Source organism: Ranitomeya imitator, chromosome 4 (assembly GCF_032444005.1).
Source record: "Ranitomeya imitator isolate aRanImi1 chromosome 4, aRanImi1.pri, whole genome shotgun sequence".
Classification (NCBI taxonomy): domain Eukaryota; kingdom Metazoa; phylum Chordata; class Amphibia; order Anura; family Dendrobatidae; genus Ranitomeya; species Ranitomeya imitator.
The window spans coordinates 94,965,021-94,980,952 of NC_091285.1; the positions used below are offsets into that span (position 1 = coordinate 94,965,021).

At 51.9% G+C, this 15,932-nt stretch overlaps 1 protein-coding gene across 1 annotated transcript in view; it reads left to right on the forward strand.

Annotated features, from left to right (window-relative positions):
- DOCK2 (dedicator of cytokinesis 2) overlaps positions 1–15,932 on the forward strand; it is a 1,209,209-nt gene that overhangs the window by 851,499 nt on the left and 341,778 nt on the right. The window contains exon 42 of the mRNA XM_069763868.1: positions 7,905–7,986. Within this exon, the coding sequence (XP_069619969.1) occupies positions 7,905–7,986 (82 nt within the window). The remainder of the gene's footprint in view (positions 1–7,904; positions 7,987–15,932) is intronic.

Consider the following 15,932-nt stretch of genomic DNA (forward strand, 5'->3'; position numbering starts at 1 on the left):
CGTCCAAGCTGCCCGAGATCCAACCTTGCAGTGTCATCTAATGTAGTCCCACTGCGGGCCAGGGATCCATGGGCATGCGCAGTGCATATCATCGCCTCTCACTCACCTCCTTCCTGCTTCTTCAGACTGTGCGGCGTCACGGCCGTGGCATGCTATTAGGGATCAGCTGACGCCGCTTAGTCTGAAGAAGCGTGAAGAAGGGGAGTGAGAGGCTAGTATATGCACTGCGCATGTCCATGGATACCAGTCCCACTGTGGGATCACATTAGACGACACTGCGAGGTGTGATTTCGGGCACCATGGACGCACAGGCGCAGCCAGGATGACAACAAATAATGTCAGAGGACGGGCAGCGCAAACTGTGCATGGCCAAGGGATAACATAACAGTGCAGGGTCCATGACGGAATCAAACAACGCTAAGGAGGCAGCGCACGGTGCCAAGGGGGTAGCAATGACGGCTGTGCTGCATCACATTACAAAGGAAAGTCCCACCTCCGGGACGGTTGGACGGTGCGAGGGGACACATTACATGAGTGTGTAGTTCAGCGTTTGCAAGGAGCATAATTTCAAGAGCGACCTTTCCCTTGTGCAGTATTAGTGCTGCACATGGTGGCTCTTTCAGTAACAAACACCTGGGGGGGGGACAGGTCCCCTTACATTTTAGTTGTGCCAGCGTGGCGGTCGCATGACACGTTGCCGGATACACAGCTGGGGATCAGCTGACGTTACTGAACCCCAATAACAGAGGAGCGACTGTTGACTGTGCACACAGCACTTCCAGGCACCAACTGGCGGTGTTAGAGCCCAGGGACAGCAGGAGGAGCAGATTGGAGGTATTGCCGCACACACAGCTGGGGATCAGCTGACGTTACTGAACCCCAATAACAGAGGAGCGACTGTTGACTGTGCACACAGCACTTCCAGGCACCAACTGGCGGTGTTAGAGCCCAGGGACAGCAGGAGGAGCAGATTGGAGGTATTGCCGCACACACAGCTGGGGATCAGCTGACGTTACTGAACCCCAATAACAGAGGAGCGACTGTTGACTGTGCACACAGCACTTCCAGGCACCAACTGGCGGTGTCAGAGCCCAGGGACAGCAGGAGGAGCAGATTGGAGGTATTGCCGCACACACAGCTGGGGATCAGCTGACGTTACTGAACCCCAATAACAGAGGAGCGACTGTTGACTGTGCACACAGCACTTCCAGGCACCAACTGGCGGTGTTAGAGCCCAGGGACAGCAGGAGGAGCAGAGGAACAGAGTGTAGGCCGAAGCCTGATTGGAGCAAGTTGAAAGGGAACCTTTAACCCCCCCCCCCAAGACGTTTGTAGCTGAAAGAGCCATCTTGTGCAGCACTAAGGATGCAAAAGGAAAAGGTTGCTCTTTTAATTATGCTCCTTGCAAACACCGAAGTAAACACTAAAAATGTGTCCCTTTATACCGTTAAACCGTTCCGGAGGTGCGAATTTCCTTCGTAATGGGACACAGCACAGCTGTCATTCCTATCCCCTTGATGCCGTGCGCTGCCTCCTCAGCGTTGTTTTAAGCTGTCACGGAGCCTGCGCTGTTCTGTTAGCCCTTGGCCATGCCCAATTAGCGCTGCCTGTCTTCTGACATAATTTGGTGTCAGGCTGTCAGTGCCTGTGCGTCCACGCTGCTCCAGATCCCACCTCGCAGTCTCATCTAACGTAATCCCACTGCGGGCCTTGGAACCATGGGCATGCACAGTGCATAACCTCGACTCTCACTCCCCTCCTTCCCTCTTCTTCAGACTGTGCGGTGTCACGGCCGTGGCATGCTAGGGATCAGCTGACGGCGCACAGTCTAAAGAAGGCGGAGGGAAATGAGCGAGAGCCCGAGGGGAAGATATGCACTGCGCATGCCCATGGATCCCAGGCCCGCAGTGTGACTCAATCAGAAGACACTGCGAGGCGGGATCTCGGGCAGCGCGGCCGCACAGGCGCAGCCAGCCTGACACCAAATTATGTCAGAAGACAGGCAGCGCAAATAGGGCATGCCCAAGGGATAACAGAACAGCGCAGGCTCCGTGACAGCTTAAAACAACGCTGAGGAGGCAGCGCATGGCACCAAGGGGGTAGGAATGACGGCTGTGCTGCGTCACATTACGAAGGAAAGTCCCAGCTCCGGGATGGTATAACGGTATCAGTGAACACATTTTATAAGTGTTAAGTTCTGCGTGTGCAAAGAGCTAAAAAAAAAAGAGCTACCTTTTCCTTGTGCAGCATTACTGCTGCACAAGATGGCTCTTTCAGTAACAAACGACGGAGGGGGGAGGGGGGACAGGTTCCCTTACATTTAGGTTGTTGTGCCAGCGTGGCGGTCTCAGGACACATTGCCGGCTACACAGCTGGGGATCAGCTGACGTTACTGAAACCCAATAACACTGGGTCGTATGTTTTTACTGTGCAGCCTGCACTTCTGAGCCGCAACTGGCGGTGTTGGAGCCCAGGAATAGCAGTTCAGGTGGTAGAAAGATGAACACAGCAGGAGACCTGGATGACACCCAATTACTTAATCAGGCAGAGGAGTGGCAAATTCCTGCGAGATCCAGGCCTGGTTCATTTTCAGGAAAGTAAGGCGGTCAACATTATCGGAGGATAGTCGCATGCGACGGTCTGTTAGTACACCACCTGCGGCACTAAAGACACGTTCCGATAAGACACTAGCCGCAGGGCAAGCCAGCACCTCCAATGCATACTGGCTTAGCTCTGGCCATGTATCCAGCTTAGAGACCCAAAACTTGAACGGGGAAGAGCCGTCTGGGAGTACAGTAAGAGGGCAAGCCATGTAGTCTGTCACCATCTGACGGAACCGTTGCCTCCTGCTGACTGGAGCCGCCGGTGATGGTGTAGACATTTGGGGCGGGCACACAAAAGTGTGCCAGAGTTGTGCCATACTGGGCTTGCCTTGGGCAGAGGCACTGCTTCTGCTCCCTCTTTGGGCAGAGCCTCCCCCACTGCCTCGACGCACTGAGCTGCTTTGTAAAGCACTAGCAGCACTCCTCTCAGTTGGACAGGAGAAGATGATGGAATTCACCAGTGTGTCGTAGTACTCCTGCAATTTACGCTCCCGGGTCAACGCAGGGATGAGGTTTTGGACGTTGTCCCGGTAGCGAGGATCGAGGAGGGTGAACACCCAATAATCAGGCATGTTGAGAATGTGGTCGATGCGGCGGTCGTTTCTCAGGCACTGCAGCATGAAATCCACCATGTGCTGCAGAGTGCCAACTGGCCCAGAAACGCTGTCCCCTGCTTGAGACATGATCTCTGCCCGCTCGTCATCACCCCACCCTCGCTGTACACACTGACCACTGGACAATTGTGTCGCTCCCTCCTCTGGACGGAGCTCTTCCTCCTCCATTGACTCCTCCTCATCCTCCTCACAAATTGGCCCCTGCGTACCCCTTTGTGAGGAACCATGTGGCGCTGACTCTCCAGAAGCTGATGGAAAAGGTGACTCCTCATCCTCCACCTCTTCCACCACATCATCCCTTAACCCTTGCAAAGTTTGCTGAAGCAGGCAGATAAGGGGGACAGTCATGCTGACTAGTGCATCATCTGCACTTGCCATCCGCGTGGAATAATCAAAAGGACGCAAAACCTGGCAGACGTCCTTCATAGTGGCCCACTCTGTGGTTGTGAAGTCTGATCGGCGCTGACTGCGACTTCTTTGCGCCTGATGCAGCTGGTACTCCATAACTGCTTGCTGCTGCTCACACAACCGCTCCAACATATGTAACGTGGAATTCCACCGGGTAGGTAGGTCACATATGATGCGGTGTTCCGGAAGGCGGAATCGGCGCTGCAGAGCAGCAATGCGGGATCTGGCCAAGCTGGAACGCCGCAAGTGAGCACACTCTAGGCGGACCTTGTGCAGCAGGGCATCAAGATCCGGATAGTCCCTCAGAAAACTCTGCACAACCAAATTGAGCACATGTGCCAGACATGGGATGTGAGTGAGGTTGCCAAGGGCCAAAGCTGCCACCAGATTTCGGCCATTGTCACACACTACCATGCCTGGCTGGAGATTCGCTGGCAGTAACCACACATCGCTCTCCTGCTTGATGGCATTCCAGAGCTCCTGCGCTGTGTGGCTTCGATGCCCCAATGAAACTAGTTTCAAGACGGCCTGCTGACGTTTGGCCACGGCTGTGCTCATGTCGGTCATAGGTAAACGTTCACGGGTCCATGTGGAGGTGGACTGTGACGGATCCTGCAGAGAGGAATCAGAGGAACTGGTGTAAGAGGAGGAGTCGATGCGTACAGACTGGATTCCTGCAATCCTTGGAGTGGGCAGGACACGTCCTGCGCCACTCGCACGATCTGTACCTGGCTCAACAACATTAACCCAATGGGCAGTGAGGGAAACATATTGCCCCTGTCCATGCTGACTGGTCCACGCATCGGTGGTGAGGTGGACCTTGCTACTGACGGCGTTCAGTAGCGCATGTTTTATGTTTGCCTCAACATGCCTGTGCAGGGCAGGGACAGCCTGCCTGCTGAAGTAAAAGCGGCTGGGCACCTTGTACTGTGGGACTGCCAATGCCATCAAGTCACGGAAGCTGTCAGTCTCCACCAGCCTGAACGAGAGCATTTCCAGGGACAACAGTTTGGCAATGCCTGCATTCAGAGCCTGTGCTCGGGGGTGGTTGGCCGAGAATGCCCACCTTTTCTCCCATGCCTGGACTACCGATGGCTTTAGAGTAGACTGGGAGTGTGAGGATGACTGGGAAGGTGGTGCTGTGGGTGGAATTACACTAGGTCTCTGGACAACAGTGGAGGAAGAGGCAACACGAGATGAAGAGGTGGTAGCTGCCGCTGTTGGTTGGCCTACGTCTTCACTGTGTTTCTGTAACTCCACCGCGTGCCTGTTCCGCACATGTTTCCACATATTTGTGGTATTGAGGTTGCTGACACTTTTACCTCTTTTTACTTTCTGATGACACAGCTTGCATTTGACAAAACAAATGTCATCTGCAACTGTGTCAAAAAAGGACCAGCAACTGCAAGTCTTGGGAGCGCCCTTTTTGGCTTTGGAAAGAGACAGGCTCCTAACGGGTGCCAAAGTGGAGGCTACAGGCTCCGCAGTCTTCCCCCTCCCTCTCCCTCTTTGGCCCGTAAGGGGAAGCTCTTCCTCAGAGCTGCTCCCACCACCTTCCTGTTCCTCACGCCACGATGGGTCAAGGACCTCATCATCTCCACTACCCTCTGCCACCAACTGCTCCTCCTGGGTAGTCTCGGCAGCACAGTACGCATCAGAAAGCGGCACCTGAGTTTCATCATCAGATGCATACTGCGCTGTGGTCACCGAAGGCACTGGCCCACCTGCCTCTTCAAAGTCAGAGAGATAAAGCTTTTGGGCATCACTGCACACTGCCTCTTCTTCCATTTCTCCAATGCTGCTTGGCTGGCCCCCTGTTTCCAAGCCAAGAGATTCAGAGAACAGAAGTAGAGACGGCTCCTGTCCTGGGCTCTCTGACTGCCTGGCCAATTTGGCAGGTGGTGAAGAGACAGATGGCTGCTCTCCAGTGCTCTGTGCCTGAGAGGATGTGGCACTAACTGAAGTCGATGCCGAGGCGTTAGCTGCCATCCACCCGACAACGGCTTCAATTTGGTCTTCACGTAGCAGCGGTGCACGGCGCTCTCCGACAAAGCTGCGCATGAAGGACTGTTCCCTGCTGAAACTGAGTGACGACGAGTCACCGGCGCCCGCAGCAGGCACAGAATCACCACGTCCTCTCCCTGCTCCTCTCCCTGCTCCGCGCCCACGCCCACGTGCCTTACTCCCTGCCCTCTTCATCTTGGTTGACAGATAAAGATAAGCAGAAAAGTACTAAGGCCTTAGTGTGCTTATTCCTGAAATGCTCCTCCTAACAGGTGTAAGAAACACTAATGTTGTAAATTGTGGACTAAACTTTATTATTTTTCAAATGTGGCCTACACAAGTGTTAAGTTGTGTTTGGTGAACTTAACTTTTTTTTTGGTGCAGATCGGGCTACAGAGCTAGTTTAAATCACACAGAGACCGTGCAGACAGCCGTAAACGGCGCTGCAAGGCCAAAAAACCCTCCTCTAGGTTATCCTATATAGTGTTTTTCCACTATTTATCTGGATACGAGTGGAAAGACACTAATAGGAATTTTTGTTTTTCAAATTTTAAACAGGCTGCACTATTTGAAAAAAAGTAAAATTTTTCTCTAGGTATGAGCCAGTAACGAACCCTGAGCTGAATCCAACCGGCTATGGCTGCACACAGACTACAGGGCGAGCTGGGCTCACACGGAGACCGTGCAGACAGCCGTAAACGGCGCTGCAAGGCCAAAAAACCCTCCTCTAGGTTATCCTATATAGTGTTTTTCCACTATTTAGCTGGATACGAGTGGAAAGACACTAATAGGAATTTTTGTTTTTCAAATTTTAAACAGGCTGCACTATTTGAAAAAAAGTAAAATTTTTCTCTAGGTATGAGCCAGTAACGAACCCTGAGCTGAATCCAACTGGCTATGGCTGCACACAGACTACAGGGCGAGCTGGGCTCACACGGAGACCGTGCAGACAGCCGTAAACGGCGCTGCAAGGCCAAAAAACCCTCCTCTAGGTTATCCTATATAGTGTTTTTCCACTATTTAGCTGGATACGAGTGGAAAGACACTAATAGGAATTTTTTTTTTTCAAATTTTAAACAGGCTGCACTATTTGAAAAAAAGTAAAATTTTTCTCTAGGTATGAGCCAGTAACGAACCCTGAGCTGAATCCAACCGGCTATGGCTGCACACAGACTACAGGGCGAGCTGGGCTCACACGGAGACCGTGCAGACAGCCGTAAACGGCGCTGCAAGGCCCAAAAACCCCCCTCTAGGTTATCCTATGTAGTGTTTTTCCACAATAGAGCTGGAGACTGGTGGAAAAACACTAATAGGAAATTTGAGAAAAAATGTGCAGCAGGCTGCACTAAGAGCAAAAAAGGAGTGTGTGAGGCAGTGTGAACCCCCCCTGAGCTGAATACAGCCGGGTATATGGCTGCACACAGACTACAGAGTGAGCTGCACACACACACACACACACAGAGACCTTGCAGAACGCTGTTAAAACAGCGCTGCAAGGCAAGAGCAAGGTGAACAGTGAAGAACACACAGCGTTTTGCTAAATTAGCCTTTGGAAAGGAAAATAAAGCAATTAGCTAGCTCGACTGGCCCTCAGTTAGAACACAGCGTCCTGTCCCTAACTGAAATCACAGTAGAGTGAGCGCAAAATGGCGGCAGCGTTTTTTATAGTGCAGAGTGACATCATTTCAGCAGCCAATCCAAGCCTTGCCAGTACTTACATGCCCACCATGCTAAACAGGATGTGCCCACACTTCCAATCATTCCTCATTGGCTGCTGCGTTCAGTTTGAATTCTGGGAACTTCCGATTCCGGTATTCGATACGCGGGAAGTATCGGAATTCGGTATCGGAATTCCGATACCGCAAATATCGGCCGATACCCGATACTTGCGGTATCGGAATGCTCAACACTAGTAATGTAGTGTGAAGTTTAGTAAGGGTCAAAAGTACATAATCCGCAAACAATGAAATCTTGTAAACTTTATTTCTGACCTCCACTCCTGAAATATTAGGATTTTGTCGTATCATGGCAGCTAAAGGCTTTATGCATAGAACATATAGCAAAGGCAATAGGGGGCATTCCTGACGCGTACCATTCAAGATTTTAAACATAATTCTAATTCATATTCGTTTTGTACTAGTCATTGACTGTTGTACATCAGATTGTTTAGGCGTTATACTGTTCGGATTGCTGTCTGATCTTGAGTGATGTTTATTAGAACAGTTGACATTTTCAGTGACCAATTTATCTTTCTACCTTGACTGATTTTTACCAGATATCCAATGTTTTACAGTACAGCCTGTGTTGGAGGAACAACCTCGGTTTAAGAATAAACCTGTACCTGATCAGATTATAAAGTAAATTATAAGTTTATTATTATTTTCTCATTTCTTTTCTGATAACTTACAGGATAATGACAAAATTAAATGCCAAAATACATAGTATAATGGATATATGAGATAAACTGCCCGAAATTTACTGTACTAAGGTATAGACAGTGTATAATAATACTTTTTTTAAAATTCAGGTTGAGAAGATATTACAAGGATACTCTAATCCCAATATAGGTTTTAATAATTAGTGGAATAATCCTTTTTGTAAATTGTCAAAATAAGTTAAATTTTACTTTACAGCCTTTAATTAGGGACATTTCTGGACTACATGCAAGAAAAACACAGTTACAAAAAAACCTTTTATTAGGTGCATCGTAAAATTGTGAATCACAAAATTATTCCATTGGAATCAGACAAAATAAAAACTAACATACATATGCAAAAAAAAGTGCAAAAAAGGGAACCAGAGCAGTGCATGATCTAAGAGCTATTATTATTATTATTATTATTATTTATATAGCACCATTAATTCCATGGTGCTGTACATAAGAAGGGGTTACATCAAAATACAAATATCACTTACAGTAAACAAAACTAACAGTGACAGACTGGTACAGAGGGAAGAGGACCCTGCCCTTGCGGGCTTACATTCTACAAGATTATGGGGAAGGAGACAGTAGGTCGTGGGTTGCAGTAGCTCCGATGGTGTTGAGGTGGCCGTGTGGTCATTACAGGTGGTAAGCTTCTTTGAAGAGGTGGGTTTTCATGTTTCTTTTGAAGGATCCAAATGTGGTGGATAACCAGATGTGTTGGGGCACAGAGTTCCAGATGATGGGGGATATTCGGGAGAAGTCTTGGAGGCGATTGGGTGAGGAGCGAATAAGCATGGAGGAGAGAAGGAGGTCTTGGGAGGACCGGAGATTACGTGAGGGAAGATATTGAGATTAGTTTGGAAATATACAGAGGGGAAAGGTTATGGATGGCTTGGTAGGTCAATGTTAGTAGTTTAAACTGGATACGCTGGGAAATTGGGAGCCAATGTAGGGATTTGCAAAGAGGGAAAGCAGGAGTGTAGCGAGGAGAGAGATTAATTAGTCAGGCAGCAGAGTTAGGGAAGGACTGGAGGGTTGCAAGGGTGTTAGAGGGTAGGCCACAAAGGAGGATGTTGCAGTAGTCGAGGCGAGAGATTATTAGGGCATGCACAATCATTTTGGTAGAGTGAGGGTTGAGGAAAGGACAGATTCTGGAAATATTTTTGAGCTGGAGGCGACAGGAGGTGGTGAGAGCTTGGATGTGTGGTTTGAAAGACAGGGCAGAATCCAGGGTTACTCCAAGGCAGCGGATTTTGGGGACAGGGGGAAGTGTGAATTCATTTGTTGTGATTAGTGTTGAGCGATACCTTCCGATATCGGAAAGTATCGGTATCGGTTTGGATCGGCCGATATTCAAAAAATATCGGATATCGCCGATACCGATACCCGATCCCAATGCAAGTCAATGGGACCAAAATATCGGAATTAAAATAAACCCTTTCTTTCCTTGTAGGTTCATTCTACCTGAAGGAAAACAACTAAGAATAATGTAGGATGTATGGGGGAGGTGGCGGAGACATTAAAGGCAATGAGGATTAGTCCAATCAAATAGAATAGCATGTTTTTTTTTTTTTTTTAAAGAAGTTCGGATTGAAAAAGATATTGAGTATGTAAATTTTTTTTATTTTGTCAGATATTGATGTTTCACTATTCCACGCCCTTCCCCTTCTTTTTTTTCTTTTTTTTTTTTTTCTTTTCCCACACTTTCATCTTCATCATCATCAGCATCCTTGACATCAACTTCTTCACCTTATTCATCTTCTTCTTCATCTTCTACCTATTTTTTTTTTTATTACATTCTTCATATTCATTTTCTTCAACTATTATTATTCTTCCTATTCTACATATTCTTTTTATTCCACTGTTATTATTCTTCCTATTCTACTTCTTCATCATATTCTCATTTGTGACAGGCATTCCCGTAGTTGTTATCTATAAAAGTTGGAAGATTACACCTTCCGTTCTGCCAGTCACAAAAGTTACATTTGTCCGCGTTCAGTTTGGCCTGCAGCATCAGGCTTTATCCAGGGGCACCACGAGGAGGAACGGACTCACCCCCATACACTGCTTAGTCTTCTTCTGCATATAATTTAGATAATATCTTTTGCTCTGATATTAAGTCTTATGCTTAATGTTCTTCTGCTCTTTGTTCTGCAGCCTCTTGTTCTTCTGCTTCTCGGTCTTCCATGTTGTCGTCTCCAGGGTCTTCGTCTCCAGTGTCGTCATCTCCGCCGTCGTCGTCTCAGCCGTCGTCGTCTCCGCCGTCGTCGTCATCGGGGTGGTCTTCCGGGTCGTCGTCATCGGGGTGGTCTTCCGGGTTGTCGACGTTAGGGTCTTCAACTTGGAAATGTAGCAGAAGGTACAAGAAGGCTGAGAAAATGCCAAGAACCAGCTGATGGAACTGGAACTCGGATGGCTACCCGAAGGTTCAAGAGCCTATGGAACTACCGAGGACCAGCTGACGTTACTGGAACCCGGTTACTAAGCAGGAGGTACCCGTGCTAAAAAGCACTACCAAGGACCGCCTGACGTTGGCGGAACTCGGATACCCAGAAGGAGGCACCTAAGCCAAAGGCTCTGCCCGGAACCAGATGACGTTACTGGAACCAGGATGGGGAGCAGAAGGTACAAGAGCAAAAGACACTGCCGAGAACCAGCTGACGGTACTGGAACCCGGATGGGTAGCCGAATGTCCAAGAGCCAATGGAACTACCAAGGACCAGCTGACGTTACTGGAACCCGGTTACTAAGCAGGAGGTACCCGTGCCTGAAAGCACTACCAAGGACCACCTGACATTGGTGGAACTTGGATACCCAGAAGGAGGCACCTAAGCCAAAGGCTCTGCCCGGAACCAGCTGACGGTACTGGAACCAGGATGGGGAGCAGAAGGTACAAGAGCAAAAGACACTGCCGAGAACCAGCTGACGGTGCTGGAACCAGGTGGTGGACCCGAAGGCCCACAGGAGAGGAGAGAACAGCTAGGCCGCGAGGCAGCCGCAGTTACCGAACCCCAACAGTCCTACAGGGGGAGCTGGGCCTACTGGCACTACAGAACCAGCCTTGACTACCAGTTCACGCAGCCCACATAGGAAGCTCCTAAACTGGAGGCACCCTGGAGTTGGCTAACTCGACCGCCCCACGACGGGGCAAGCATAGGCGTCTCAGTGAAGTTGACACAACCCGGAAACAGCTGACGGTGCTGAAACCAGGCTTGGCACGAGGGAGTACCTGTGACAAGAACACTGCCGAGAACCAGCTGGCGGTGCTGGAACTCGGATGCGTTGCCCCAGTGTGCAAGAGCCAATGGCACGACCGAGGACCAGCTGACGGTGCTGGAACCCGGTTACTAAGCTGTAGGTGCCCGCGCTTAAAAGCACTACCAAGGACCGCCTGGCGTTGGCGGAACTCGGATACCCAGGAGGAGGCACCTTAGCCAAAGGCTCGGCCCGGAACCAGCTGACGGTGCTGGAACCAGGTGGTGGACCCCAAGGCCCACAGGAGAGGAGAGAACAGCTAGGCCGCGAGGCAGCCGCAGTTACCGAACCCCAACAGTCCTACAGGGGGAGCTGGGCCTACTGGCACTACAGAACCAGCCTTGACTACCAGTTCACGCAGCCCACATAGGAAGCTCCTAAACTGGAGGCACCCTGGAGTTGGCTAACTCGACCGCCCCACGACGGGGCAAGCATAGGCGTCTCAGTGAAGTTGACACAACCCGGAAACAGCTGACGGTGCTGAAACCAGGCTTGGCACGAGGGAGTACCTGTGACAAGAACACTGCCGAGAACCAGCTGGCGGTGCTGGAACTCGGATGCGTTGCCCCAGTGTGCAAGAGCCAATGGCACGACCGAGGACCAGCTGACGGTGCTGGAACCCGGTTACTAAGCTGTAGGTGCCCGCGCTTAAAAGCACTACCAAGGACCGCCTGGCGTTGGCGGAACTCGGATACCCAGGAGGAGGCACCTTAGCCAAAGGCTCGGCCCGGAACCAGCTGACGGTGCTGGAACCAGGTGGTGGACCCCAAGGCCCACAGGAGAGGAGAGAACAGCTAGGCCGCGAGGCAGCCGCAGTTACCGAACCCCAACAGTCCTACAGGGGGAGCTGGGCCTACTGGCACTACAGAACCAGCCTTGACTACCAGTTCACGCAGCCCACATAGGAAGCTCCTAAACTGGAGGCACCCTGGAGTTGGCTAACTCGACCGCCCCACGACGGGGCAAGCATAGGCGTCTCAGTGAAGTTGACACAACCCGGAAACAGCTGACGGTGCTGAAACCAGGCTTGGCACGAGGGAGTACCTGTGACAAGAACACTGCCGAGAACCAGCTGGCGGTGCTGGAACCCGGATGCGTTGCCCCAGTGTGCAAGAGCCAATGGCACGACCGAGGACCAGCTGACGGTGCTGGAACCCGGTTACTAAGCTGTAGGTGCCCGCGCTTAAAAGCACTACCAAGGACCGCCTGGCGTTGGCGGAACTCGGATACCCAGGAGGAGGCACCTTAGCCAAAGGCTCGGCCCGGAACCAGCTGACGGTGCTGGAACCAGGTGGTGGACCCCAAGGCCCACAGGAGAGGAGAGAACAGCTAGGCCGCGAGGCAGCCGCAGTTACCGAACCCCAACAGTCCTACAGGGGGAGCTGGGCCTACTGGCACTACAGAACCAGCCTTGACTACCAGTTCACGCAGCCCACATAGGAAGCTCCTAAACTGGAGGCACCCTGGAGTTGGCTAACTCGACCGCCCCACGACGGGGCAAGCATAGGCGTCTCAGTGAAGTTGACACAACCCGGAAACAGCTGACGGTGCTGAAACCAGGCTTGGCACGAGGGAGTACCTGTGACAAGAACACTGCCGAGAACCAGCTGGCGGTGCTGGAACTCGGATGCGTTGCCCCAGTGTGCAAGAGCCAATGGCACGACCGAGGACCAGCTGACGGTGCTGGAACCCGGTTACTAAGCTGTAGGTGCCCGCGCTTAAAAGCACTACCAAGGACCGCCTGGCGTTGGCGGAACTCGGATACCCAGGAGGAGGCACCTAAGCCAAAGGCTCGGCCCGGAACCAGCTGACGGTGCTGGAACCAGGTGGTGGACCCCAAGGCCCACAGGAGAGGAGAGAACAGCTAGGCCGCGAGGCAGCCGCAGTTACCGAACCCCAACAGTCCTACAGGGGGAGCTGGGCCTACTGGCACTACAGAACCAGCCTTGACTACCAGTTCACGCAGCCCACATAGGAAGCTCCTAAACTGGAGGCACCCTGGAGTTGGCTAACTCGACCGCCCCACGACGGGGCAAGCATAGGCGTCTCAGTGAAGTTGACACAACCCGGAAACAGCTGACGGTGCTGAAACCAGGCTTGGCACGAGGGAGTACCTGTGACAAGAACACTGCCGAGAACCAGCTGGCGGTGCTGGAACTCGGATGCGTTGCCCCAGTGTGCAAGAGCCAATGGCACGACCGAGGACCAGCTGACGGTGCTGGAACCCGGTTACTAAGCTGTAGGTGCCCGCGCTTAAAAGCACTACCAAGGACCGCCTGGCGTTGGCGGAACTCGGATACCCAGGAGGAGGCACCTTAGCCAAAGGCTCGGCCCGGAACCAGCTGACGGTGCTGGAACCAGGTGGTGGACCCCAAGGCCCACAGGAGAGGAGAGAACAGCTAGGCCGCGAGGCAGCCGCAGTTACCGAACCCCAACAGTCCTACAGGGGGAGCTGGGCCTACTGGCACTACAGAACCAGCCTTGACTACCAGTTCACGCAGCCCACATAGGAAGCTCCTAAACTGGAGGCACCCTGGAGTTGGCTAACTCGACCGCCCCACGACGGGGCAAGCATAGGCGTCTCAGTGAAGTTGACACAACCCGGAAACAGCTGACGGTGCTGAAACCAGGCTTGGCACGAGGGAGTACCTGTGACAAGAACACTGCCGAGAACCAGCTGGCGGTGCTGGAACTCGGATGCGTTGCCCCAGTGTGCAAGAGCCAATGGCACGACCGAGGACCAGCTGACGGTGCTGGAACCCGGTTACTAAGCTGTAGGTGCCCGCGCTTAAAAGCACTACCAAGGACCGCCTGGCGTTGGCGGAACTCGGATACCCAGGAGGAGGCACCTAAGCCAAAGGCTCGGCCCGGAACCAGCTGACGGTGCTGGAACCAGGTGGTGGACCCCAAGGCCCACAGGAGAGGAGAGAACAGCTAGGCCGCGAGGCAGCCGCAGTTACCGAACCCCAACAGTCCTACAGGGGGAGCTGGGCCTACTGGCACTACAGAACCAGCCTTGACTACCAGTTCACGCAGCCCACATAGGAAGCTCCTAAACTGGAGGCACCCTGGAGTTGGCTAACTCGACCGCCCCACGACGGGGCAAGCATAGGCGTCTCAGTGAAGTTGACACAACCCGGAAACAGCTGACGGTGCTGAAACCAGGCTTGGCACGAGGGAGTACCTGTGACAAGAACACTGCCGAGAACCAGCTGGCGGTGCTGGAACCCGGATGCGTTGCCTTGCCTATTAAAGATTGTCTTCCTAGAGCCCCAACTAGCGGTGTTGGAGCAAAGGGTAAGCAGGGGGAGATGAGTGTAGGCCGAAGCCTGCACTGGAGGCAGCTTTGTGTCTGCGTTGCGTTTGCAGGACACTTTGCCGGCTACACACTGGGGGAACAGCTGGCGTTGCTGAACCCCACTAACACAATGGCGTGTGTTTTTATCTGTGCAGCTAGCACTTGCGGGCAAAAACTTGCGATGTTAGAGCCCGTGTTGAAGCAGGAGGAGGAGGAGAGGAGCAGAGTGTAGGCCGAAGCCTAGTTGAACCAATTTCAAAGGAAACCTTTAACCCCCCCCTCAGGTGTTACAAAGTACAAGAGACACACCTTGTGCAGTATTAATGCTGCACAAGTGAAAGGTTGCTCTATTAATTTGTCTACTTGCACACGCTGAATGAAAGACATACACAATTTACCCCATTCTACAGTAAAACTGTAGTGGATGCGTGACTTGGTTTTTTGATGAGACGCAGCACAGGTGTCCAAAATAACGCCTTGGTGCTTGGCGCAGCTTCCTGAGCGTTGTTATTTGCTGTACAGGAGTCTGCGCTCTTGTGTTATCCCTTGGCAATGCCCTGTTAGCGCTGCCCATCTTATGACCTCATTTCATGTTGGCCGGTGCGGTTAACGATGGCCATAAATCCCAGACCCACAGTGTCTTTTCATAAAGCCACACTGCGGTGCTGGGATTCGTGGCCTTGAGCAGTAAATATTTTGGCCGCTCACACACGTCCTTACACCTGCTTCAGACTGGGCGGCCTCTGCTGATCCCTTCTCGCATGCCGCGGCCATGAGGCTGCACAGTCTGAAGAAGGCGGAAGGAGATGAGTTAAGACAGGCGAAGATATGCACTGCTCGTGCCCATCAATCACACCCTCGCAGTCAAAATAATTAAGACAACGAGGAGCATTTTATTCAGGCAGGGCGGACGAACAGGCGCAAGTAGCCAACCAATGATGTCAGAAGACGGGAAGCGCTACCAAGGGGGGTGCTGCGTATCATTAGAAAGGAAAGTCACACCTCAGGGACAGTGGAATGGTCTCAAAGAGACACATTTTGTACGTGTTGAGTTCCACGTGGGCAAGGAGAAAACGTCAGCCACCTTGTACAAATGCAGCAGTACTGCTGTACAAGGTGGCTGTTATACATAGAAACACCTGGGGGTGGTGGCCAGGCTCCCTTCAATTTCAGTTCATGTGCCTGCGTGGCGTTTGCAGGTCACGTTGCAAGCTACACAGCAGGGGAACAGCTGGCGTTGCTGAACCCCACTGACACATTGACTGGTGTTTTTCTCTGTGCAGATTGCATGTCCGGGCAAAAACTAGCGGTGTTAGAGCCCAGGG